General features: G+C 48.8%; 1 protein-coding gene across 1 annotated transcript in view; it reads left to right on the forward strand.

Annotated features, from left to right (window-relative positions):
- GALNT10 (polypeptide N-acetylgalactosaminyltransferase 10) overlaps nt 1–26,379 on the forward strand; it is a 225,420-nt gene that overhangs the window by 183,213 nt on the left and 15,828 nt on the right. Inside the window, exons 6-8 of the mRNA XM_070793891.1 lie at nt 1,033–1,216; nt 5,859–5,976; nt 23,852–23,959. Coding sequence (XP_070649992.1) covers nt 1,033–1,216; nt 5,859–5,976; nt 23,852–23,959 — 410 coding nt within the window. The remainder of the gene's footprint in view (nt 1–1,032; nt 1,217–5,858; nt 5,977–23,851; nt 23,960–26,379) is intronic.

Raw genomic sequence — 26,379 nt, forward strand, 5'->3', positions numbered from 1 at the left:
CCACCTATGGATTGTGTATTGCAGTTTAGAAAGACGAAACTTCCGCTTTCTCTCCTGGAAGAAAAATCCACTGTATAACTCAGTGAGTGAAGCTTGGGCCCTGGGCAGCTTCCAGCCTACCCTGGCCCTACCAAACTCCCCATTCCAAGCCTTGAACTTGATCCCTGGCCTAAGCAGCAAGGCAGCCCAGCACAGCCCACTTGCCCCGCATAGCAGATCGTCTGCCCCAGTCACTGGCTATCGTCAGGGCTTCTTGGCAGAAGGCTCACTGGAGGGCAGACAGTGAATTTTGTAGAGTCTGCGTCTTTCTGGCTTGAAAGGGACTTAGAGCCATTTTGAGGTTAAGACCCCCATTTGCCACCTTGGATCGCCTTGCAGGCAGAATTCCTGCATGGCCAAGGTCCACCAGGCCCTACTTGTCCTGAGGAGCTCATGGGATAGTCCTCTCACTCATCATCAGTTCCGACTGTTGGGAGAGGGGAACTGGCCTTTCTCGCAAGGACCATTTGTCCTCTGACGGCAGCCAGGAGGAGTTGAGGAGCTTCAGGGACAGGCGGTCTGCCATGAGGGGTAAGTGCTGGGGTGCCTGGATGCTGGGCCACAAGTCAAGAATCAGAATGGGGAGCCTGGCAGGGCCAGAACAGGGTCCTTCCCAGAAAGAAATTAATCTCTTTCCATAACAGTGCTGAGTATGATAGGAACCTGTGCTAAACATCTTCAAACGTTAACTGTATCCAATACTCCTGCGACCAGAGCCTCTTCTCCCCATTTCACAGAGGAGCACACTGAGGCTCGGAATGTTATTTGTGTTGCTGATCCAAGAACCCATCATGGATGGCAGGATGGGCTGGGAGCCCTGGTCCATCTTACCTAAAGCTTGCACTCTTTCATCCTCATGGAGTCTCAAACTCAAGAATTCAGAGAAATCACCCAGGAAACATGTTAGAAATGTGAATAAGTTACAGAGCAGAATCATGCAGGTAGCTGCTTTCCCATCTAGCCTCCCTAACAGGCATCTCTTGGCTTCTTCAGACCGCATCGCTCGGAACCGCAAGACCATCGTGTGCCCAATGATCGATGTGATTGACCACGATGACTTCCGGTACGAGACGCAGGCAGGGGATGCCATGCGGGGCGCCTTTGACTGGGAGATGTACTATAAGCGGATCCCCATCCCTCCAGAACTACAGAAAGCTGACCCCAGCGACCCATTTGAGTAAGTATGAGTTACCCAGGCCAGCCCCAGTGGCTGACCCCAGGGACCCCTCCTAATGCACGCAGAACTCAGGATCGCCACCTCCCCCAAAAGTCCAGTGTAGGGGGGTGGGGCAGACCTCCCCAACCAGAAGCACAATCCCTCCCAGCTTGTCACAGAGCTTTGGCTCATGGACCACCAAGCTGGTCACTTCTTCTTTGCCTACCCCAAGACTGGCAGCAGGGGCGGCAAGCCTGGCGCCCAGTTGTAGTCGTCACCGTCCCCGCTGTCATTGTCATTGTCACCACCATGTTGGTGTTTTCAGTCGCTAAGCTGCGTCTGACTCTTCGTGACCCCATGGACTGCAGCGTACCAGGCTTCCCTGTCATTCACCATCTCCCGGAGTTCAAACTCATATCTGTTGAGTCGGTGATGCCATCCAACCATCTTATCCTCTGTCACCCCTTTCTCCTCCTGCCCTCAATCTTTTCCAGCATCAGAGTCTATTCCAGTGACTTGACTCTTCTCATCAGGTGGCCAAAGTATTGGAGTTTCAGCTCCAGCATCTGTCCTTCCAATGAATGTTCAGGGTTGATTTCCTTTAGGATTGACTAGTTTGATCTCTTGCAGTTCAAAGGACTCTCGAGAGTCTTCTCCAGCACCACAAGTCACCACCATTTACCACACATTTTCTAAGTGCCAGTGCAGTGCTGAGCACACTACACACTGATCCTTTTAACCCCAACAGCCATGTGTAGTAAAAACTATCATCCGTGTTTTCCATGTGGGGACACCAGGGCTCCACGAGGAGCCTGTCCAGGTCCCACAGCTGTGAAGGGGCAAAGGCTTAATGCCATGCAGGTCTGACTGCCCCTGGAGCCAGCTTTCCCATCCATCCTCTTGGAAGTATCAGGGAAGTAATAGTTTGTCCCCCAGTGGAAGACTGGGAGCACGGGACTAGACCCATCACATCCTGGAATGTGAGCACTGGAGGGAACCAACAGGTCATGGGCTCCAAGCCCTTGCAGAAGAGAAGACTCGGGTCCCAGGACAGGGAAGGCTTCCCTGGGCACACCATGGGCTAGCAGCTGAGCCTGTCCCTGTCTGGTCCCCTGAGCTCCAGAAGGGTCTTTCTGACTGAGGGAGTCAGTCAGCTCACCATCCCAGCTGTCACATGAGCCCCTCCAGCTCTCCTGCCAGAGGTGTGGGAAGATCTCTGGGCGTGAAGCCGAAGTCCAGCCTTTCCTGCTGGATTAGTTTGCTGATCAGTTTCCTAATTATCACTGCAGTAATAACTTACCACATCTTACTGGTTCATCAAAACAGCACAGATTCATTCTCTTCAAGTTCTGGTGGTCAGAAGTCTGAAAGGGTCCTCCTGGACTAAATCACAGCGTCGCTGGGCTGTATTTCCTTGAGATGCTCCAGGAAGGGACCCGTTCTCATGCCCTTTCCAGCTCCCAGAGGCTGCTCTAGAGAACACCTGGATGCTGGGAAACATTGAAGGCAAAAATAAATAAATCTTTAAAAAATCCAATTTATAAAAAGGAGGAGGAGAAAGAAGTGTGAGGAGGAAGAAGACGAGAAAGAGGAAGAAGGAGAAGAAGAACCACCACTACCCGGGCTGTCCCCGAGTCCAGTAGCACCAGAGTCTCTGGGTGGGGATCCAGCCATCCACTGGGTGATGCTGACACGTGGACACAGTTGAGCACCACCGGCCCAGATGCTTCCCAAGGGACACTCCATCCTTTGTACCCTCCGATTCCTTCCATAAGTCTCTCTTCTGTATGAGTTTTGTCCTAGGCTACAAAGAAATCCTGGTCATTTTCTGCACTCCTCCCTACGGTGCCCAGCAAGTGGGCACGCCACAGGCACAGTGCCATGTCATGGTATTTGAAAGACACTGGCTCCGGTGGCAGCTCATCCACTTACAAACTACATGCCCTTGAGCAGAGTATAGAGCATTTCTGAATTTCAAATTTCTCCTTGTGAAAAGAGAGCTAGTAATAGGGCTTTGTGAGAGCTGGAGATAGTGTTGGTGAGATGAGTGGCACCCACTGGACGCTTAGGACTGTTGTAATTATGACTGTTGAACATGGCAGGAAACAGACCAGGCTGGAGAAGAGGCCTCCCTCTGGAGGCAAAACCCTTGAGCATCCAAAATGCCTCACAGCTAATATCCTGCCTTTTCCACAGCCCCTGCTGCTGGCATCCACCCAAACTCATATTTTTGTGCAGTCTTAGGTTTGATTTTCCATGAAGCACTGAGTCAGAACCACTCTCTGCCCCTCCAGGCATTACGGCTCCAGCCAGAAAAACCCAAACTCCACAACCTTCATAAGACAGAAGAAAGCTGACACTAATAACACCTTAGTTTCCTACAAGACTGAATGCTTTCAAAATTATAGCAGCAGTGTGAGCTAGGAAGAGTAGCTGTACGTCCTTGTGTAGATGGGGAAACGGGCTCAGAGAGGTTAAGTCAGTGCTGCCCTGGAGAAATACAGTGCGACTCACATATGTGCTTCTCAGTGTCCTCAAAGCCACGTTTAAAAAAGATAAGGAGAAGCAGATAAAATTCATTTTACTACTTCCATTTTATTTAACCCAGTATGTTTAAAATGTTCTTATTTTAACATGTGACCAACACTTTGAAATTATTAATGAGATCTTTTCTGTTCTTTTTCTTCATATTAAGTCTGGGAACTCCAGTGTGTATCTCACGCTGCCAGCACCTCCCAGTTCAGACCGGCCACACTTCAAGTGTCAGTAGCCACGTGTGGCCCCCATACTGGGCAGCGCAGGATTCTGGGGTTACACTCTCTGTCCCAGGTCCCACCGTGGGTTAGGGAGAGCTGCAGTTGGACTGAGGATTTCCTTGTTTCTGACCCCAAGTCCTGTTCACTCATCGCCTACTTCTGGATTGTTCCTTCCCAAGAGGAAGCAGTGTATTATAGCTACATGGGGTGTGGCCGCAGCACAGATTAGAAGCTCAGATCCCAGAGGTGCTGCTTGGTAGCTGTGGAGCCTTGAGCACGTCACCTGTCAGGACTCTGGTTTCTGCGTGCATAAAATGGGGTAATGATAACAGGGCCTTGTGAGGTCAATGGGAGGAATAAATTCATTTTAGTAATAAATTAGTTCAGTGCAGCAGTGGGCAGACCCGAGCCCTAGAAGGATCCAGGGAATCCCTCCTGAGGGTCCCCTCATGTGCTGTCCAGGCCTGTCTGCTGCAGGAAGCCTGGCGAGGCGGGTGGGGCACTTCAGTGCTTTCCTAATCAGTCCACTTCCCTGAGCCTGCAGTTCCCAAGGCCAGGAGGGTTGTGGAGGCTGCTCCTGCAATGGATTTTCTTTATGTATGTGCGTGCCAGGCCACTCAGTCATGTCTGACTCTTAGCGAGCCCATGGACTGTAGCCTCCCAGGCCCCTCCGTCCATGGGATTTTCCAGACAAGAATACTGGAGTGGTTGCCATTTCCTTCTCCAGGGGATCTTCTTGACCCAAAGATTGAAGCCATGTCTCCTATATTGGCAGGCAGATTCTTTACCACTGTGCCACCTGGGAAACCCAGTTTTCTTTTTTTTTTTTTTTTTTGAGGGTTTGAAGTTGGAGCCAGACATGAGCACAACCACTCAGAGAGGTTTTCATGCAGTAAATGCTGGTGGCCCCTCCCAGGGGAACTGGGGGAGGCCACACCCCATGCATGATTGACCATCTCAGTTCCTGGGCTCATGGTTTCCCTCCCTTCTCTCCCCCAGCTCCACTTTGTCCATACCCACTTCAAATGCCACCCCTCTGAGCACTCTTCCTCGACTCTTGCCCCAGCCTCTCTCCTCACCCCCAAAATATGTAGGCAGAGGTGCCCTCCTTTCCTGTAGTGCTGGTTGCACCTCCAGAGGCCCTCGTTACACCCAACCTGCCTTCTGCACCCTCCCATCCTGAGGTGGCCACCCTGCTACACTGACATCCCCTGCAGATTCAGCCTGACCCCGATTGACCTCCAGATTCTTCCAGCCTCTGCTCCTCAGCTGGCACTCAATGAATGAACTAATGAGTGAATGAATGAGTGGAGGAATCTCATCCCAGTTTAACTGCAAGAACAAGGACTGTGGCTTCTTTTGTAAACTCTCAGCAGAAAAGCATGCCTATGCTGGGCTTGGAAAGTAAGAATCATCAAATCATCTCATCCAAAAACACAGAACCTAAGCTCCATCCCCCAGAGATTGTTGTGTAGGTCTGGAGTCAGACCCAGGAAGCTGTGTGTGTTTTCATCTCTCTCAGGCATTCTATAGCCTAGACAGTTTAGTCTAGCCAAACCATTTAACCAGTGGGAGAACTGGAGATAGAGAGAGAGACATGGAGATATATAGAAATATGATGGAGCTACAAGGCCCACAGAGGGAAAACACTATGATTCCATTCCACAAGTATTCTTAGGTGTTAACCATGTGAAGGAGTCTGAGGTCCACTGGTTAAAACATAGCATTTATGAAGAAGGAAGAAAGCCAGGGGCTGCACTCAGAAGGGCTTTGGATTCCCTGCTGGACACGAGGGCTATGTTGATGGAGCAGTGGGAAATGGCATCCCTGGGGAAACAGCAGCATCCAAGAGCGGGATACACACCACCAGGACGTCCGCTCTTCACACCACCTTCTTCTTCCCGCAGGTCTCCCGTGATGGCCGGTGGACTGTTCGCCGTGGATCGGAAGTGGTTCTGGGAGCTGGGTGGGTATGACCCAGGCTTGGAGATCTGGGGAGGGGAGCAGTACGAGATCTCATTCAAGGTAAGCCAGCCCCTGGAAAAACCCCCAATCCTGGCAGGTTGCCTGCCTAGCAGTGTCTGAGCCTGGGGAGACTGTGGAGGCCTCAGGTTCTGCAGCCCATCTGCTCAATGTTTGCATCATCCCTTCTTAGATGATAGTTTAGAATAGGACAGCCCTCACTTCACTGAAGAGATGGTGTGTCTCCCATTGAGACGGCCAGCACACCAGCAGAGGGGAAGAGAGAGCCAGTTGAGCAGGACACATAGGCTGGTGGGAAGCTCTGCTCTGAGAACTATCCCCCGGCCTCACAGAGGCCAACTTGTCCTTAGTGGTTTCTGGCCACATGTCTCAAGTTTTGCCTTTGTGCCTGTCCCTGCTGGAGTTGGATATACAGAAACCAGGGGCTAAGAGCTCGAGTTGTGGCATCAGAAAAGCCTGGGCTCCAATCCCAGCATCACTACTCAGAAGCAGTGTGACTTTGGGCAAGTTAGATTACCTCTCTGAGCTTTCTTTCCTCATCTAAGAGGATAATAAGACTACCTACCTTACAGAACTTTTGTGAAGATTAAATTAGATAATATCTAGAAAATGGTTAGCACCCAACCTGGGGACACAGCCACTAATTAATAACTGGTAGAAATAATTAAAGAGTTGGAGAATAAATATTTACTATAACCTATTACAGCAATCCATGGGCTGTAGAATCTCTGATAACGGTAGTAAAGGAGACAATGGTTACTAGTTAACTACCCAAACTTCTGAGGCCAACTTCTGCCCCTTTTTGTTGGATTTTTGTATTGATCTCAAGTGAAGAATGAAGGCTTTGTCCATCGGTAGGGAAGACTATCGTGTCTCGTGCCCCTGTGTCGGCTAGGGCCTGCTTCTAACACACCTGGAACCCTTGGTAAGATATATCCCCAGCCCATGAGGAATGACCAGCAGCATTACTGGGCTGAGTCCTGTGAACGCACAACCCTGATTCCACCGAGTCTAACATCTACTTCCTAGGCAAAGGACCATTGTCACACACACAACAATTAAGGTTTTGGTGCTAGGGTTAGATTGCCTAGGTCAGATTGTAGCTCTGCTCCTTTGTACCAACTGTGTGATCTTGGACAAAGAGTCCTTATCCATCTGAACCTCAGTTTCTACTTCCATAAAATGGGTATAGTGACCCTCTAATCTTCACAGGGTTGTTGAGAGGATTAAATAAGACCATTCTTGTTAGGTGCTTCTCAGTAAATATCCTAAAATAATGAAATAATAAATAATGAAAAATTATTTTCATTATTGTCATTGTCACTGCCACTGGGTGAGCAGTTCAGAACTGGGGGACATTAATTCTTCAGCCACCTGATGCAAAGAACTGACTCGTTGGAAAAGACTCTGCTGCCGGGAAAGATTGAAGGCAGGAAGAGAAGGGGATGACAGAGGATGAGATGGTTGGATGGCATCACCGACTCAATGGACATGAGTTTGAGTAAGCTATGGGAGTTGGTGATGGACAGGGAAGCCTGGCATGCTGCAGTCCATTGTAGTCCATGGGGTTGCGAAGAGTCGGACACGACTGAGCGACTGAACTGAACTGAGCAAGAAAATAACCTAGAATTCTGAAACATTATTTTGGTTTGAAAAACAGTCTTTTTCCATTTTACCTTCAGATTTCTGAAGTTATCTCCCATAAGGGAGCCAGCCTTTAAATAAAACTAATATTAAAATCCAGGGGTAACATTAAAAGTATTTAGCAATCATGATGGCACCAGCCAGTCAGAGCGATGCCAGCTGTCAAAAAGCATCCATCCACTCTGGTGTGCAGCAACTCAGGTGCCTGGATCAGAGCTGGCAGGACCCTGTGCAGAGCCCTTCACACGTGTTGTCTTATTTAATCCTTACAACAGCCCTAGGAGGGTGGTATCATTATTATACCCATTTCACAGGGAGGCAAGTGGAATTCAGACCAAGGTCCCACACATTTAGAACTAACAGAACCAGGACATGAAGCCAGGCCTGCCTGACTGCAGGGTCCGCGCTCTGACCTGCTGTGTTGTACAGGCCTCTGCAGGGACGTGAGAGCACTTGAGAGGAAAATTAGCCTGAGAGATTTCTCTGCCATCTCTTACTTCCGTCTCAGTTTTTGCCTCCTCCTGGGGGCAGTTAACCCCCTCTTGGGGTTAATTTACTAGACGACTCTACAGCATCTCAGTGAATTGAATTAGTAAACAGTCTAAGTCAAAAATAGTTTTGCTCTCCCAACCTTAACTCTGATCCACCAGTAGAGGCTGCCCCTTACTGTGTGAATATATATTGTGAGGCTACGTTCAGAAAAGGAGTGGTGATTGATTAGTGATGTCTGCCATGGGTGCAGGTTTGGTGGATGACAGCATGTATGTCATTTATAGTATCTCTACTGCTGCTGCTAAGTCACTCATCCTTCTGGGCTCAGCCTATCTTATGTCTCCTCTTAGCCTTACCTGAGCTCCCAGTGATGATTAAGGGCCACCCCAGTGTCGCTCCCAGCATGTCTCCGAATTCCTCCCACTGACATGACCCAAAGATTGACCTGTCTCCCCAACTACACTCTGAGCTCCCTGGAGGCAGGGAGGGAGTCTTGTTCATCTCTGTACCCTAGTTCCTGGCCCATCATAGGTGTTTTAAATACCTGTTGCTGCTAAGCTGCTGCTAAGTCACTTCAGTCACGTCCGACTCTGTGCAACCCCATAGACGGGAGCCCACCAGGCTCCCAGGGACGGGTGAGCCTGATGGGCTGCCATCTATGGGGTCACACAGAGTCGGACACAACTGAAGCATCTCTAGCCCATGCAATTTAGTTTTCCAAATGCCACATCCTTACAGGTACAGTAGAATCACACATAAGGCATCAGAAGAGTTTTAACTTCACAGTTCCTCAGTTTACCAGTTAAACCTAACTTACAAAGTTTGTTTCCACAAATGGACACATCAGAGTTCTGAGTTCTCAGAATATGAACTTCAACAATGTAATAATCTTTGTTTGTTGTATCCTAAGAACCAAAAGGATTGCCTGACAGGGAGAAAGCACTTAATAAATAGTTGTTGGTTGACTACTCAGAGCAGGTGTGTCATTGCCCGAACCAACCTCCCTGGTCAGAAAGTCCCCCTTCAGAAAGTCTGTGGAGAGTGGCGATGGTAGAGAAAGGAGCACGAAGGAATTTCTGAACCCAAAATGATCTCATTCTGTGCCTTTCAAAGACCCATCTGATGATGCTCACCAGGCAATAATGGCAGAACAAATGGCATTCTCCCCCCATGGTTTATTTACCAAAGACTCAGTAATGGGTGATGAGGTCTCTCATCCAGGAAGGGGAGGGAGGCTGGCTCCTGTTTCCAGTTGATCCACTCCGGAGAGGAAATGAGACTGTGTGATGAGGAGTCCCCCAGGTCTGGGAGGGCCCCTTCTCTCTCGGGCTATGGAGCTGGCAGCAGCCCCTCTGCCAGCATGCTGTCTCCCAGGCAGGCTTGCCCACAGCACTGAGGGCACAGGGGGGCCCAGTGGTCTGCCTGAAATGCCGGGTGTTCAGTTTCAGCCAGAGCAGGGCATTTACAAAGGGCCAAATGGCCTCTGATAAATCTCTGCTGGGCCCCCTTTTCTTTTTGGTGACAGAGAAGAGAGACCGGTCTGAAAGGCATGAGTGTATTTTCAGAAATTAAGATAAATTGATACATGCCATCAGGGCTGATGGATTAATAATTTGGCTCCAATTTCAGACCAGGCCATCTATCCTGATGGGAAAACCCTACAAAAGATGTTCCGAAGGCTCTGAAATTTCTGGAGGAGTCATTAACTCTTCTTCTTCTTTTCTCTCTTAGTCAACACCTTTTGTTTCTAAAAGGCACAGTCACATTATGAGAGTTCTCCTGCCTGGCAGTTACACTCTTCCCAGTTCTGATGGTCAGATAATTCTTTAACCCTGTAGCCTGGCCTGCACCCACCTCCACGAGCTGCTGACCATTCCTTGCTTTCTCTCCACCCTCCTCCCCAGTGCACTAGTCTGGACTCTTAGTAACAGATAACCAATATCCTGGTCAATCTGGCTTAAGCAAAAAAAGGTCAGAATTGATTGGCCCACACAACTGAAATTCCAGGGTAGATCCTCCAGGTCCAGCTAGATCCAGAGACTAACCCATCTTATTTAGGCTCCATCTCCCTTAGTCCCTCAGCTCTGCTTTTATCTGAGTTGGCTTCCCTCTCAAGCAAGCTTTCTTTCATGGAAATACCCAGCAGCCCAGTGGGAAGAGTTTCTGTTTCCCATCATTCCTATAGTAGGTCCCCAAGTCAAGTCTCATTGACCTTCTGGTTCCTCGCTCATCCCTGAGGAGTATTCTGATTGGTCAGATGCTGTCTGAATCTAGTTGGTCACATGCCCATCCCAGAATCAGGAAGGTGGGATGAGCTGGTTCCCCAAAGGAAAGTCTGGGCACTGTGTGCAGAAGAGGTGGTACAGGGCAAACCACAGAGGTCCACCTTACCCAGCCATATGGGATGCTCACAAGCCTCAGGCTCTCAGGCTTTGCCATCTTTAGGGGCATGCACTATTCGTTCTTCCTGAAACACCCTTCCTTAGTCTGGCCAACCCACACTCATCCTTCTGGGCTCAGCCTATCTTATGTCTCCTCTTAGCCTTACCTGAGCTCCCCGTGATTAAGGGCCAGCCCAGTGTCGCTCCCAGCATGTCTCTGATTTCCTCCCACTGACATGACCCAAAGATTGACCTGTCTCCCCAACTACACTCTGAGCTCCCTGAAGGCAGGGAGGGAGTCTTGTTCATCTCTGTACCCTAGTTCCTGGCCCATCATAGGTGTTTTAAATACCTGTTAGTGGCATCAATTCCTGTCTGATATACTTTCTTCATCCTGCCCTTCCCAGCCTGACATCTCCATCTTTGTGTACTGGCGGTGTGATGAGAAAGGCACTCAGTGAGAAAGCAGGGCACTGGCTTCTCATCTCTGCCACCTGTCCACCTGGAGACAGGGCCAGTCGCTTGACCTCTCTGGCCCTCCCATCCCACATGATACTGATGGAGTTTTCCTTCCTACCCAAGATAGACTCAAATAAGATGCTGTAGAGAAAGCCCTTGGCCTTACATGAGCATGAGAGTGGTTTGGATTAGAGGTGGTGGTGGGAGGATGAGCCAGAAGGGGACTACACAGCATCCTCAGGAGGCTGAGGTTAGAATGTCTTCAACTCTGAGCTCCTGGAGAAGCGAAGTGTCCACAGGACCATGTGGCTGAGCTGGTGTGAGAAAGACATGGGCTTTGGGGCAATGAAAGTGGGCATATCTTTTTTTTAGCAATTTGGCAAAATCTGTTACATTTCAAAGCAAGCACATTCGTTGGCCCAAAATTCCACCCTCAGGAGTTTAGCTGAGAGAGACAGAGCAAAGATCAAGGCAAGAGCTATTTGTTGAAATGTTACTTACCAGAGGTGAAGACTGAAGATGACCTTTAGTGTGAGTCCTTAAGGGATATGTAAGTTAGAGCACATCCCAGCAGTGAAATATTATATAAAAAAAGTTCAGTTGCTCAGTCATGTCCAACTCTTTGCAACCCCATGAATCACAGCACACCAGGCCTCCCTGTCCATCACCAACTCCCGGAGTTCACTCAAACTCATGTCCATCGAGTCGGTGATGCCATCCAGCCATCTCATCCTCTGTCCCCTTCCCCTCCTGCCACCAGTACCTCCCAGCATCAGGGTCTTTTCCAGTGAGTCAACTCTTCTCATGAGGTGGCCAAAGTATTGGAGTTTCAGCTTCAGCATCAGTCCTTCCAAAGAACACCCAGGGCTGATCTTCTTTAGGATGGACTGGTTGGATCTCCTTGCAGTCCAAGGGACTCTCAAGAGTCTTCTCCAACACCACAGTTCAAAAGCATCAATTCTTCGGCGCTCAGCTTTCTTCACAGTCCAACTCTCACATCCAGACATGACCATTGAAAAACCATAGCCTTGACTAGATGGACCTTTGTTGGCAAAGTAATGTCTCTGCTTTTCAATATGCTATCTAGGTTGGTCATAACTTTCCTTCCAAGGAGTAAGCGTCTTTTAATTTCATGGCTGCAGTCACCATCTGCAGTGATTTTGGAGCCCAAAAAAATAAAGTCTGACACTATTTCCACTGTTTCCCCATCTATTTGCCATGAAGTGATGGGACCAGAGGCCATCATCTTCATGTTCTGAATGTTGAGCTTTAAGCCAACTTTTTCACTCTCCTCTTTCACTTTCATCAAGAGGCTTTTTAGTTCCTCTTCACTTTCTGCCATAAGGGCAGTGTCATCTGCATATCTGAGGTTATTGATATTTCTCCCGGCAATCTTGATTCCAGCTTGTGCTTCTTCCAGCCCAGCGTTTCTCATGATGTACTCTGCATAGAAGTTAAATAAGCAGGGTGGCAATAAACACCTTGATGTACTCCTTTTCCTATTTGGAACCAGTCTGTTGTTCTATGTCCAGTTCTAACTGTTGCTTCCTGACCTGCATATAGGTTTCTCAAGAGGCAGATCAGGTGGTCTGGTGTTCCCATCTCTTTCAGAATTTTCCACAGTTTATTGTGATCCACACAGTCAAAGGCTTTGGCATAGTCAATAAAGCAGAAATAGATGTTTTACTGGAATTTTCTTGCTTTTTCGATGAGCCAGTGGATGTTGGCAATTTGATCTCTGGTCCCTCTGCCTTTTCTAAATCCAGCTTGAACATCAGGAAGTTCACGGTTCACGTACTGCTGAAGCCTGGCTTGGAAAATTTTGAGCATTACTTTACTAGCGTGTGAGATGAGTGCAAATGTGCGGTAGTTTGAGCATTCTTTGAGATTGCCTTTCTTTGGGATTGGAATGAAAACTGACCTTTTCCAGTCCAGTGGCCACTGCTGAGTTTTCCAAATTTGCTAGCTTATTGAGTGCAGCACTTCCACAGCATCATCTTTCAGGATTTGAAATCACTCAACTGGAATTCCATCACCTCCACGAGCTTTGTTCGTAGTGATGCTTTCTAAGGCCCACTTGACTTCACATTCCAGGATGTCTGGCTCTAGGTGAGTGATCACACCATCGTAATTATCTGGGTCGTGAAGCTCTTTTTTGTACAGTTCTTCTGTGTATTCTTGCCACCTCTTAATATCTTCTGCTTCTGTTAGGTCCATACTATTTCTGTCCTTTATCGAGCCCATCTTTGCATGAAATTTTCCCTTGGTATCTCTAATTTTCTTGAAGAGATCTCTAGTGTTTCCCATACTGTTGTTTTCCTCCATTTCTTTGCATTGATCGCAGAGGAAGGCTTTCTTATCTCTCCTTGCTATTCTTTGGAACTGTGCATTCAGATGCTTATATCTTTCCTTTTCTCCTTTGCTTTTCTCTTCTCTTCTTTTCATAGCTATTTGTAAGGCCTCCTCAGACAGCCATTTTGCTTTTTTGCATTTCTTTTCCATGGGATGGTCTTGATCCCTGTCTCCTGTACAATGTCACGAACCTCTGTCCATAGTTCATCAGGCACTCTGTCTATCAGATCTAGTCCCTTAAATCTATTTCTCACTTCCACTGTATAATCATAAGGGATTTGATTTAGGTCATACCTGAATGGTCTAGTGGTTTTCCCCACTTTCTTCAATTTAAGTCTGAATTTGGCAATAAGGAGTTCATGATCTGAACCACAGTCAGCTCCCGGTCTTGTTTTTGCTGACTGTATAGAGCTTCTCCATCTTTGGCTGCAAAGAATATAATCAGTCGGATTTCATTGTTGACCGTCTGGTAATGTTCATGTGTAGAGTCTTCTCTTGTGTTGTTGGAAGAGGGTGTTTGCTATGACCAGTGTGTTCTCTTGGCAAAACTCTATTAGCCTTTGCCCTGCTTCATTCCGTACTCCAAGGCCAAATTTGCCTGTTACTCCTGGTGTTTCTTGACTTCCTAATTTTGCATTCCAGTCCCCTCTAATGAAAAGGACATCTTTTTTGGGTGTTAGTTCTAAAAGGTCTTGTAGGTCTTCATAGAACCGTTCAACTCAGCTCATAAAAAAAGTTAGATGCACACAAAACTAAATTTTAAAAGATATGAAAGTTTGTGATTATATATATATATATATATAGTCTCATGTTTAGTATTCAAAAATGTGACAAATGCAGGGCCCTGGTGGCTCAGTGGTAAAGAATCTGCCTGCCAATGCAGGGGACACGGCTTCAGTCCCTGGTCCGGGGAGATCCCAGATGCTGAGGGACAACTCAGCCCTGCTTAAGCCCTCAGCCCTAGAGCCTGTGCTTCGTGACAGAATCCACTGCAATGAGAAGCCTGCACAACATCATGAAGAGAAGCCCCTCTTCGCCACAACTAGAGAAAGTGTGCCTGCAGCAATGAAGACCCAGTGCAGCCATAAATAAATACATATATCTCTTTTTTTTAATGTGACAAATACAAACAAACAAACAAAAAAGAGTTTGAGTATTGTTACACCAGCTGAAGTTTACTGAGCACTCATAACATTGCATGGTTGAAGCAGGGTTTTCAGCCTTGTCCTCTGACTTCAGACCGAGCCTCTGCCCTGCTGTCCTCTGACCCCTGGTGCCTCAAAGGTTTCCCATCGCCTTGTGGCATCTGGGGTGGAAGGGCCGCAGTGAGGCTGTCCCTTCCTACCCATGTGTTTCCGCAGCATTGAATGTGTTTATCATCACACATATCACTTCTAGAATCAGGAGAGAAATTAAGATTTAACAATAAGGAAAAACTGTTATTTTTTTCAACCCTCTTGACCCACCCCTCCCCACATACCTCCCAGTGCTTTGTTAGGGCCATTTGCCAGTTCAGGGAGGAGTTTCCTCCAAGTGAGGCCTACAGAGAAGGGAGCCACAGTGAGGAGCCCCTAGGGAAGGATGGAGCCCCCTAAGTACAGGATCCACTCCAGCAGGCAGAGGCAGCAGCCCCCTGCTCTGGGAGAGTGAGATGGAGACCCTCTGAGGTCCTCTTGGGGCAGGATCAGCTGAGCAAGGGAGTGACAGAGAGCCACACGAGGGGACCAGGAAAGCCTTGTTCCCAAAGGGAAACCCACACGTCCAAACAGAGGCAGGAGGCCTCCGGGGTGGGGTTTGCTTAGTCCAACACTGATACAGTCACCAAAGGCCAAGCCAGTCCCAGACTGCCTTGTGCAGATTTAGAAAACTCCAGACCTTGCTTCCATAGAGCTCATAGCGTCATCAGGAGGATTCAGTGGAACACAGTGTGTGAAAAGAAAGCAGAACACACAGCAGAAACCGGTGAGGGGTGGGGGCTGTGACCTGATGCCTGAGCACTGGAAGGTGGCAGAGCCAGGGCCGAACTCCAGATGTCCCGACTCAGCCCAGCGCTTATCTCACTCCACCTGGAGGGAGGGGGCAGCCTAGAGCAGGACCCCAGAAGTCAGAACCAACCCCAAGGGGGTTAAGTTGCCACCCGGGAGGGCGTTTGGGGCCCCCACGCAAGTGCCAGCCTGCCGTCACCTGTCCCAGCCCTTCCACCGTCCCATCCAGCCCCCACTGACTCAGACCAGTTGCAGCATCTCTGCCGGGAATCCAGCGCTGGCTCCTTCCTTCGTGGGATTATCTGAGGAGGCTGGGAATTTGCTCTGCTGCGTGCAGCGTTTTCCTCCTGGCCATGTGTACCCAGACTTTCTAAGAGCTGTCTGCCGGGAACAGGGAGGCATTCTGCCCCTGACTTTGAGCAGCCATTTGAGATTCCATGAATGTCTCTGTCTGTAGGCAGCTGCCCCTCCCACCATGCCTCCAGGAAAAAGGCTCGGAGGCTCAAGGGTCGCCTGTGGTACATCACTCCTTAACCAGCACACAGCCATCTCTTCCTGCTTCAGTCTTTTATCACTAAAAATGGCAATAATAACTTCTTCAGAGGTTATAAAAACTAAATGGCATAAAACGTTTGGCCTAGAGACAGACAAAAAGAAGGCAGTCAGTGAGTGGTAGCTGTTTGGATCAAAACCTTCATGTTAAAAAAGGAGGCAGAACAGCCCGGGGATAAAGTACATTGGCTTTGGAATCACACCACCTGTGTTCTGGTACAAGCTCCATCAGCTCGTGGCTGTGTGACCTTGGGAAAGTGACTTAACCTCTCTGGATTTCTTCATCTGTAAAGTGGCAATAGAATGACTCTTACTTCATAGGGTGGGTGTGAGCACGATATTAGTCAAAATGTGTTAAAAGCTTAGCTCAGCTCCTGGCACATTATAAATAATCAATTATGATAGCTGTTAATGTCACATTGTGGTCATTGTGTATGGGCTGCGGTTGTAGGAAGACAGGAGTGGGAGAAGCTTTGAGGCTGGCGAGAGAGAGGCCAGAGACCTTGGCTCCAAGCCCAGCTCTGAAATGAACTCCTGGTGAGACCTGGGACAGCTCACCTGCCCTTTGGGCTGAACCTTTATTTCCTCACTGAAAGGACACAAATAACCCCAAACTCACAGCGCTGTCTAAAGACATAGTGTGAACTGGCATTACCACCATCCTGAGAAGGGCTGTCTCTAATCCAGCATAAGCTAAGCTCATTCTCAAAGTGTGGTCCCCAGCCCAGCAGCACCAGCATCACTGGGAACTTGTCAGACATGTAAATTCCCAGACTCCACGCAGACTTGCTGAGTCAGACATTGTAGGAGTGGGGCCCAGCAGTCCGTGTTTTAGCAAGCTCCCCCAGTGATTCTGATGTTCACTCAGGATTGAAAATTATGGCTGTAATGCGTCGGTGAGATCTTACAGAGTGGAGGCTCAGGCTGGGGTGTGAAAAGACCCCACATTGGTTGGCAGGGTGGCTCACAGGTACCAACACCTTCACCTCACTTTCAAGGCTCGATATCATTAGGCCCATCCTTGGCTGCCAGTTTCTGTTTCATCTCTTCCAGCAGGGTTTTAGAGCAAGGCTGACCAATGACCAGCCTGTGTGTGAATGAATGAATGTTTGTACTGGATTGCATTGTTCATGGAAAGAAAAGCACACGTGCCCAACAGAGAAACATGAGTGCCCTGCAGCTGACTCCCACAGCATCCAGGGTGTGTGGAAGCGTCAGAGGTGACTGGAACAGGGGGCAGAGGCCTTGACTGCAAGCCTAGGGTAACCAGTTTGTCCTGCAAACAATATGAGTACCAAGAGGGGTCTTTGTGGAAGACTATGACAGGGTCAGGACTAGGCTTGAGGAAGATCAAAGGTGCAGTCTCAGACCTGCCTAGTTCTGGGGGCCCCCACCCTGGATTCCACTCTGGGCTCTGCCACTTACGAGCTGCGGAGCCCTGGGGAAGGTGCTGGAGCTCGCCAGCCTCGCTTTCCTCATGTGTGAGAGGCATGGCAGTACCCCCCTTACTGGGTGGTTGTGAGATGGCTCTGTATCAAACATGAGCCAAAACCTAACAGATCCTGCAACTTAATTCATTTATTAAGAAAAAAAAAAGCTCTAATGTAAGGTGGCCACCCCCCATTTTTTGGCCAAGTTGACTGTAAACACAAGATATCACTGAAACAATCAGATATTCAGTTTATTAATTTAGACCCACATATGCTTAAAATTATATTTTTGATATATAAAATAATATTGGGCTTCCCTCATAGCTCAGTTGGTAAAGAATCCACCTGCAATACAGGAGACCTGGGTTCAATCCTGGGTTGGGAAGATCCCCTGGAGAAGGGAAAGGCTACCCACTCCAGTAAAATAATATATTAACCTAGAAATAAATTTAAATGGATTTTTAAAAACTAAAGTTGGGCTTTTCTCCTCCTCTTTTACCAACTGAACCTGGTAACCATTATAAGCATCTAAAACTCACATGAGTGAGATCCTTTCCTGCTGGTAAGACTTCCTAAAACAGTACCTTGTTGTTCAGAACAACCTAATAGGTCCAAAAGAGTATGAACTTCTGGAAGACATGGATCCATTCCAAAGGACTGTCATTCCTTCTTTCCTGAGGGAAGCTACATGGCATACACGTGGCGTGCCCCACCGGTAGAGCCGGCTGCTGCGCACCCAGGTGACAGCATTGGGTTTGCTCGGAGTCCTGTGCGCCTCAGAATTACCTCATTCCAGGCTCGTCGCAGCCCTAGGAGGGAGGCACCGTAATTCACCCCATATTGCAGATGAGGAAACTGAGGCTTTCAGATTCACAAACTTGCTTAAGAGCCAGAACCGAGCTCATCACTGCTACCCTTTGTTCTTCCTAAGCTCACAGATAATGCGGAATAATTGGTGACAATTATTCTTTTAATTGTGCATTAATGCAGCAGCTCCCAAGCACTAGTGAATAGGGTTTGGACTTCACTGGGGTCCTCAGCCGAGCTGCCAACAGCAAAGCCATGGCTGGCTGATGGCTTCTCCCTTCCATGGCCAGGTAGGATGCCCGTCCATTCCCGACTGGTTTCCAGGCAGCCATTCCCTTGAGCGAGAGGTTTCTTCCCACCCCCGCTTGCTGGCAGATCCCCTCTGCAGGGCAGCCCCTCTGCCGCGTGGTCTCCAGGGCCCATTGTGTCTTCCTGATGCTCATCACCACTCGTTTCTTTCCTCCTCAGTTTAGGAGATAAGAGCGAGTAATTGTCTTTTATAGACACTGTAATGAAGCCTGTCATCACACAAAAGAAGTTTGCTAATAAAATAAATCAAAGCAGCAATGAAAATGAATGGGGAGCAAGCTTTTACAATTAGATTTGTACTTGTCTAGTGGTATGGTGCTTCCAGGGAGAAGACTGGTGCAGAGGAAACGGCACCAAGAAACAAGCTGGCAGAGTGTGTTCAGAAATTCCTTTTGGTGGAACTGGGCTCCCTGCACAGGCACAGGAGCAGAGGCGAGGGAGGGCACGGACAGGGAGGGAGGCAAGAAGGCTGACGCAGAAATGGGCTGCAAGATGTCATCTCAGCGGCCCATCTTTGTCCCCATCCAAATACGACAGGGTCCTGGCCAAATGTGAGTGATCTGCAGCGCCTCTCCCCTCTGCCCCCAGCAGGGCTCTTCTCCTGCCACTGTGTTACTTGGAGGAGAGAAGAACCCCTTGGGCAGCCAGGCCCAGTGACTATGCCCCACTCGCCTGGCCCTGTCATCCTCCTGGTCAGTTTCAGGTACTGCCACCAAGTCAGTCAGAAAAACAACATCATCTCTTTGAGCTTCACTTTCTCCATTTGGGAAATCGGGCCATAGGATATTTTTTAAAAAACCAATGGTTTGGGGTGTATCATTTCAAGGCAGTGGTATTTCTCATCCTTTCGCAAAGAGAAGTAAGTAACACTAATCAGGTTTGCTGTGGCCAGGCATCAAGCTGAGTGCTCTTCACGGCTTGTCTCAGGCCGTCTCGGCAGCCTTGCAAGGTGGCAGTGATGCTTATCACCCAGGTCACGTGGCTGCACTGGTGGCACTGGCATTAGAAAAGAGTGTCTGCTCATACCACCCCCTTGCTGTGGTTCTTGTGGGCCTTGGGTGGCTGCTGTCCTCTGCTGTAAAGGGAGGGAGGTGGGGGGCCTGGAGGTACACAGGTAGGTGCCCTGGGCCAGGAGCTGAACCTGGAGTCCATCTCCCCGGCCCAGAGCAAGTCAGGACATAAGTCGATGCCTCTAACTTTTATCATGTCCCTAGATGGAAAGTCCCCTGCAGTCTCGGGATCCTGCCAGATAACCAGTGACCACCACAGCAGGGTGGTGCTGCTGCGTTAAGATGTGTTCTGAGTGGCCAGAGTGTGGTTTGTTTGGGGTTTTTAGGATTTATTTATTTTAATTTTTGGCTGTGGTGGGTCTTCATTGCTGCGTGTGGCCTTGCTCTAATTATGGCAAGCAGGGGCTACTCATTTCTCTTTGCGAAAGGATGAGAAATACAGTTGCCTTGAAACCATACAGTATTTGCCCTTTCACCCAACACTGTCGTGTTTTTTGTCTTCATATATCCTGTGGCCCGATTTCCCAAATGGAGAAAGTGAAGCTCAAAGAGATGATGTCGTTTTTCTGACTTGGTGGCAGAACCTTGGTGGCAGAGCCACGCCATGGAAGTGGCTTCTCTTGCTGCAGAGCACAGGCTGTAGGCATGTGGGCTTCAGTATTTGTAGCACACGGGCTCAGTCGTTTGGGCTCTCGGGCTCTGGCTCAGTAGCTGTAGTGCTCAGTCTTAGTTGTCCTGCAGCACATGGGATCTTCCTGGACCAGGGATCAGACCAGTGTCCCTTGCATTGCAAGGTGGATTCTTAACCACTGGACCACCAGGGAAGCTCCAGAGGGAGTTCTGAGGGGTTGGATGTACCCAGAGCTACTCAGACCGCTCAGGTGCTCCCAGGGAACTCGACAGTTGGCAGCAGCTTTCACTGAACAGGTATGCATCTCTCGGAAGGCAGTTTGCATTCTGACTCAGCTGTCAGTGAGTCAGGTCTAGGGTAGGGAAGCCATCGTCCAAAACCAGGACTCCTCCTGGGCTCCGGATATCCTGGGAATCTGAGGGCATTTTGGCTGCCTCAGACCTCTCAGTAGATCAAGGTCACCCTCAGGAACCTTCAGGCTGATGGCCAGCATGGTCAGGGCCAAAGAATCCCGAGGTCACAGCACAGAGAAGGATCTGGAAATCCATCTGCATAAAGGAAGGCTCCTTGCCAGGCAAAGCCGGAGACACAGCCTCGTTAGCTAATGCAAGTTTAATATGGAGTTGAGAGAGCTGGATGCCAGCCTAGTCAACTGCCCAGAAGACATTCAAAATAGAACAGGGGAAGGCATGCCCCACCTGCTCCGTGCTGCTCCGCCTCCCACAAGGCAGGGGCGGCCCAGCGACCCGGCCAGTATCCGCCAGACAAAAGCATCACTTCCACATCAGTCACTCTGTATAAAGGAAGAGTTATTGTTATAGGATGCTGGCGCCTGATCAATATCTCCTGCTTTGAAAATAAACTTCTTGGCTTGGCCTTGACATTAATCTACCATCAGGAGCCCATTATCTCGAGACCAATGTTCTGTTCTATTGACTTGCTCGATTTTTTTTTTCTCCCCCAAGATCAGAATATAATTGCATTTCTCCAAGCAGCATTTCCACTAATTGCAGCCCCATATGCGCCTATCCCCTCATGGGATATGACTACTTCCTTCCCAGGGAGGCTTTCCCTGACAGGTGGGGTAATGCAGCATATCCCATCTGTCTGTCTGATGAGTCCGTCCAGTTACCTTGCTTTGGCTTCTGTAGAGTGCACATCACCGTCTGAAAGTCCCTGTATTGGGTATCTGCTGCCACAGGAAAAAATAATCTCAAAGCAGCAGTAGACAGTTATTATCTCAAAGTCTTGGAGGGTCAGGGATTTGGGAGTAGCTAAGTGAGATGGTTCTGCCTGGGTCTGTCACGCAGTTGTGTCAGCCAGGGCAGCGGCCATCTGAAGGCTTGCCTGGGGCTGGAGGATCCACTTCTAAGCTGGCTTATTCACGTGGTGGGCAAGTCAGGACTCTTAGCAGGAGACCTCAGCCCCTCACAACCTATGCCTCTCCACGGGGCTGTTTGAGGGTCCTCATAATGTGGCTGCTGGCTGCCCCAAAGCAAGTGATCCCAGGGAGCAAGGTGGAAGCCACAGTGTCCTTCATGGCCATCGTTTCTGTAGCATCTTGTTGGTTACACAGGTCAGTCTGCATTCGGCTCTTTTGGGAAGGAACTGCCTAAGGGCGCAAATGCTGGGACACAGGGGTCACTGGGGGGCATCTCCAAGGCTGGCCACCACACTCCGCCTCCGTGAGAGCAGGGGCCTTGGCCAGCTTACTCACTGCTGTACGTGCCCAGCACAGTGTTTAACATGTAGCAGGGACTCCACAAATATTAGCCAAATGTATGAACCCATCATTGCAGTATCTCACACCGCTCTGACTAGGTGCCAGGTCTTGTGGTAAGCTCCTCACCCAAAAGACCTCATCCCCTGAGCCTACCTCATTTCATCCTTTACAGATGAGGAAACTGAGCCTCAGAGAAGTTAGGTGCCATCATCCAAGTCACAAAGCTGGATAGTGATTGAGTCAGGATTTGAACCCAGGACCACCAGAAGGGGGTCTGTTTAGGCTGGGCCTCTAAGAGGGTTGACTATACTTGTTAAGAATTCTCATATTTTGCCATCAGACCAGATTCCTACTCAGGGGATCTCTGTGATGCCAGTTACGAAGGGAGACTCAGGAGCAGCACCAGCTCCCACACTGCAGGCAGCAGTGCCCAGCTGCACAGCTTAGCAAGCCAGTCTGCAGGGGAGTCAGGACAGGGAGAAAGGTGACTGCTCAGGATGACCCAGCAAGAGGTTTACAGGCCTAAAAGGTAACTCCAGCAGCCAATCCCAAAGTCAGCAAATACACAGCCTAGTCCCTACCAGCCCAAAGTGCAAAGTGATTATCACAGTCCTTCCCATAGAGCCCTCCATACCCCCTTATAATTCTGACACTTATCCAGAGCTCAGACTCTGGAGTCAGCTCAGTTCAGTTCTGTTCAGTCATTCAGTCATGTCCGACTCTTTGCGACCCCATGGACTGCAGCATGCCAGTCCTCCCTGTCCATCACCAACTCCTGGAGTTTCAGTTCAGTTCAGTTCAGTCGCTCAGTCGTGTCTGACTCTTTGCAACCCCATGGACTGCAGTATGCCAGTCCTCCCTGTCCATCACCAACTCCTGGAGTTTCAGTTCAGTTCAGTTCAGTTCAGTCACTCAGTCATGTCCAACTCTTTGAGACCCCATGAATCGCAGCACGCCAGGCCTCCCTATCCATCACCAACTCCCGGAGTTCACTCAGACTCACGTCCATCGAGTCAGTGATGCCATCCAGCCATCTCATCCTCTGTCGTCCCCTTCTCCTCCTGCTCCCAATCCCTCCCAGCATCAGAGTCTTTTCCAAGGAGTCAACTCTTTGCATGAGGTGGCCCAAGTACTGGAGTTTCAGCTTCAGCATCATTCCTTCCAAAGAAATCCCAGGGCTGATCTCCTTCAGAATGGACTGGTTGGATCTCGTGCAGTCCAAGGGACTCTCAAGAGTCTTCTCCAACACCACAGTTCAAAAGCATCAATTCTTCAGCGCTCAGCCTTCTTCACAGTCCAACTCTCACATCCATACATGACCACAGGAAAAACCATAGCCTTGACTAGATGGACCTTTGTTGGCAAAGTAATGTCTCTGCTTTTGAATATGCTATCTAGGTTGGTCATAACTTTCCTTCCAAGGAGTAAGCATCTTTTAATTTCACGGCGGAGTTTACTTAAACTCATGTCCATTGAGTCAGTGATACCATCCAGCCATCTCATCCTCTGTCGTCCTCTTCTTCTGCCTTCAGTCTTTCCCAACATCAGGGTCTTTTCCAGTGAGTCAGTTCTTCACATCAGGTGGCCCAAGTATTGGAGTTTCAGCTTCAGCATCAGTCCTTCCAATGAATACTCAGGATTTCCTTTAGGATGGACTGGTTGGATCTCCTTGCAGTCCAAGGGACTCTCAAGAGCCTTCTCCAACACCACGGTTCAAAAGCATCAATTCTTCGGCTTTCAGCTTTCTTCAGAGTCAGCTCAAATTGGGTTTAAATTTCTGGCTCTACCATATACTAACCCTGTGACCTCAGAGAGGTTTCTTAGCTTCTCTGAGTCTCAGTTTCTTAATCGGTAAAATGGAGCTCCATTACTACCTAATGTTACATGTTTTCTGATGAGGCTTTAATGAAGCTGTGCATGTGAAGCTCACAGCAGAGTGTTTGGCCTGGAGTCAGCACTCGATGCCCTGAGCTGTTTTTGCTCTTGTCATCACTGTGTTTTCCTACATCCCTGGTTTTGTGAATGGGGGCTTTAGTACACAATCCAAGCTGATGCTTTCTAGGGATGCACGAAGGAATGCTGGCCTTTGAGGAGGCTGTGAACTGGGGGCAGAAATATCACCTCTCACTTCTCATCCCGCAGGTGTGGATGTGTGGAGGTCGCATGGAGGACATTCCCTGCTCCAGGGTGGGCCATATCTACAGGAAGTACGTGCCCTACAAGGTGCCTGCTGGAGTCAGCCTGGCCCGGGTAAGCTGGTAGCTTCCCTAGGGGGTGAGAGGTTGGCCTGTGACCACCAGCAGATCAGAGGCGCCCCATGCCCTAGGCCTAGTGGTCCCCAGTGCTTGCTACATGTGCGGACGTGCGCCGTCCCCACCCTCCAGGGACTTTCCTCACGGTCCAGCGGTTGAGACGCCAAGCTTTCACTGCTAAGGGCATAGCTTCAAGCCCTGGTTGGGTAACTAAAATCTCACAAGCTGCACAGCACAGCCAAAATAAATAAATAAGTGAAAAAATTTTAAAAACTTACTTAAAGCCCTGCTTAATCACTTATTAGCTCTGTAACTTTGAGAGGCTTGCTCTTAGGCTCTATTTACTCCTCTGCTTCAAGGAAACTCATTTTTTCCAACTCTTAGCATGGCCAGAAGAATTAAGGAGATAATTCAGTTTCCCAAAGTGTGACCAGGGAGGTGATTTTAGGTGGTAGACATAGGAACATTTTTATTTCCATGTGTTTAAATTATTGTGGATTAGTGTAGGAAATTCATGATTTCACAGACATTGTGACTTAGGATAAAGCTAAAGTTGGTGCCAAGTTAGACTAGGGGTGATTTAAAGAAACATGTTAGATAAAATTTAATATAGGTAGAGTGGCATGTTTGAGAAAGACAGATGGTACTTAGAGGTTCTCAGGTGGTGCTAGTGATAAAGAACCCACCTGCCAATGCGGAAGACGTAAGAGACATGGGTTCAATCCCCAGGTTGGGGAGATCCCCTGGAGGAGGGCATGGCAACACATTCCAGTATTCTTGCCTGGCGAATCCCCATGGACAGAGGAGCCTGGTGGGCCACAATTCATAAGGTCACAAAGAGTCAGACACCACTGAAGCAACTGAGCACGCACATGCATGAGATGGTATTTAAAAGGTCTGGGCACAGTGGTGGTTAATAAATGTTAGTGTCCTCTCCTCATCCCCTCTCCATTTTCATGCCAAAAATTCTATGTTAAACTGTTTTATTGCCTTAAAATGGTTTATATCAATCATCACTCTAATTAGTGGCCATTATCTACAAATGGAAATAGCCAGAAATTTTTATTTGTTTTGTATTATTAATATTTCACTAAGCCATAATAATAAATTTTAAAATATTAAGAGTCTTGAAAAAATCAAGATGACTGCAAAAGAATAATGAAAGTTGAGAGGGGGGAGCGGATCTCGGAGGGTAAAGAGCGCCAGGAGGTTTGGGGAATCTGGAATGGTCACAGTATATCTTTGCCTCTTGGAGACCCCCACCCTAATCCTGAAGATCCCTCCTAACAGAGCCCCGCCTTGCCAGCCTGTTTGGCTTCAGTCCACACAGCCTCCTGCCCAGGCCACTGCCTCTCCCTCCCTTGTCACCTGACAATCTGCGATGTGCAGAATTGCAGCCCAGGTCAAAAAAACCCTTGTTCTGCAACTTACAACGAAGACCAAGACCGTCAGAGGGGCAGTAGTCTTCCGGGATGCTGGGCTCGGCCACTATAAGGACCAATGTCGACGGAAAAGAGAGCCAGCAGTGCCCTCTAGTGGTCAAAGATTCCAACGACAACCACACCAGCTATCCCTGCTTGGGACAGCCTGGTCCCATGCAGGTGTGAGTTCTAGTTCTGCAGGAGAGGCAGAAATCACGTTTCCTCTGAAATACTGTTGGCAATTCCAGAAGAAGGTGCCAGGCAGAAAGACCCCAGAGTCTCTCAGTAAGCCCAAGACTGCGACCCTTCCAGCTCCTGGGGACTGTGGGACCATTGAGACACCTCAGACCCCCGAGAAGGACCACTCCCAAACTATCCTTTCCCTGACCAGAGCTGTCATGCCAATATGACTCACCTGGGAAAGACACACCATCACTCCCTGTGTTATGACCCATGGATGAACAAAAACTTCCTGTGAGCCAGGCCTTGTTCAAAGTTGGCATCTTACATATTTACCTTGCTTAGTTCTCACTTGTTTTTAATCCTCGTTTTAGAGATGAGGACAGTGAAATGTAAAGACACAAAGTAACTCGAGCCAGAATTCAAACCCACTTAGGTCTGACTGGTGCCTGACACAGAGTGATTATCATTTAAATAGTGACTGCTATTGTTATTACCCGGAGAAGGCAATGGCACCCCACTTCAGTACTCTTGCCTGGAAAATCACATGGATGGAGGAGTCTGGTAGGCTGCAGTCCATGGGGTCGCTAAGAGTTGGACACGACTGATCGACTTCCCTTTCACTTTTCACTTTCATGCCTTGGAGAAGGAAATGGCAACCCACTCCAGTGTTCTTGCCTGGAGAATCCCAGGGACAGGGGAGCCTGGTGGGCTTCCCGTCTATGGGGTCGCACAGAGTCGGACACGACTGAAGCGACTTAGCAGTAGCATTGTTATTACCAGTATGTGTTGGCATCAGTATTAACAAGGCTGGGAA

The sequence above is a fragment of the Bos indicus genome, chromosome 7, assembly GCF_029378745.1.
Source record: "Bos indicus isolate NIAB-ARS_2022 breed Sahiwal x Tharparkar chromosome 7, NIAB-ARS_B.indTharparkar_mat_pri_1.0, whole genome shotgun sequence".
NCBI lineage: Eukaryota > Metazoa > Chordata > Mammalia > Artiodactyla > Bovidae > Bos > Bos indicus.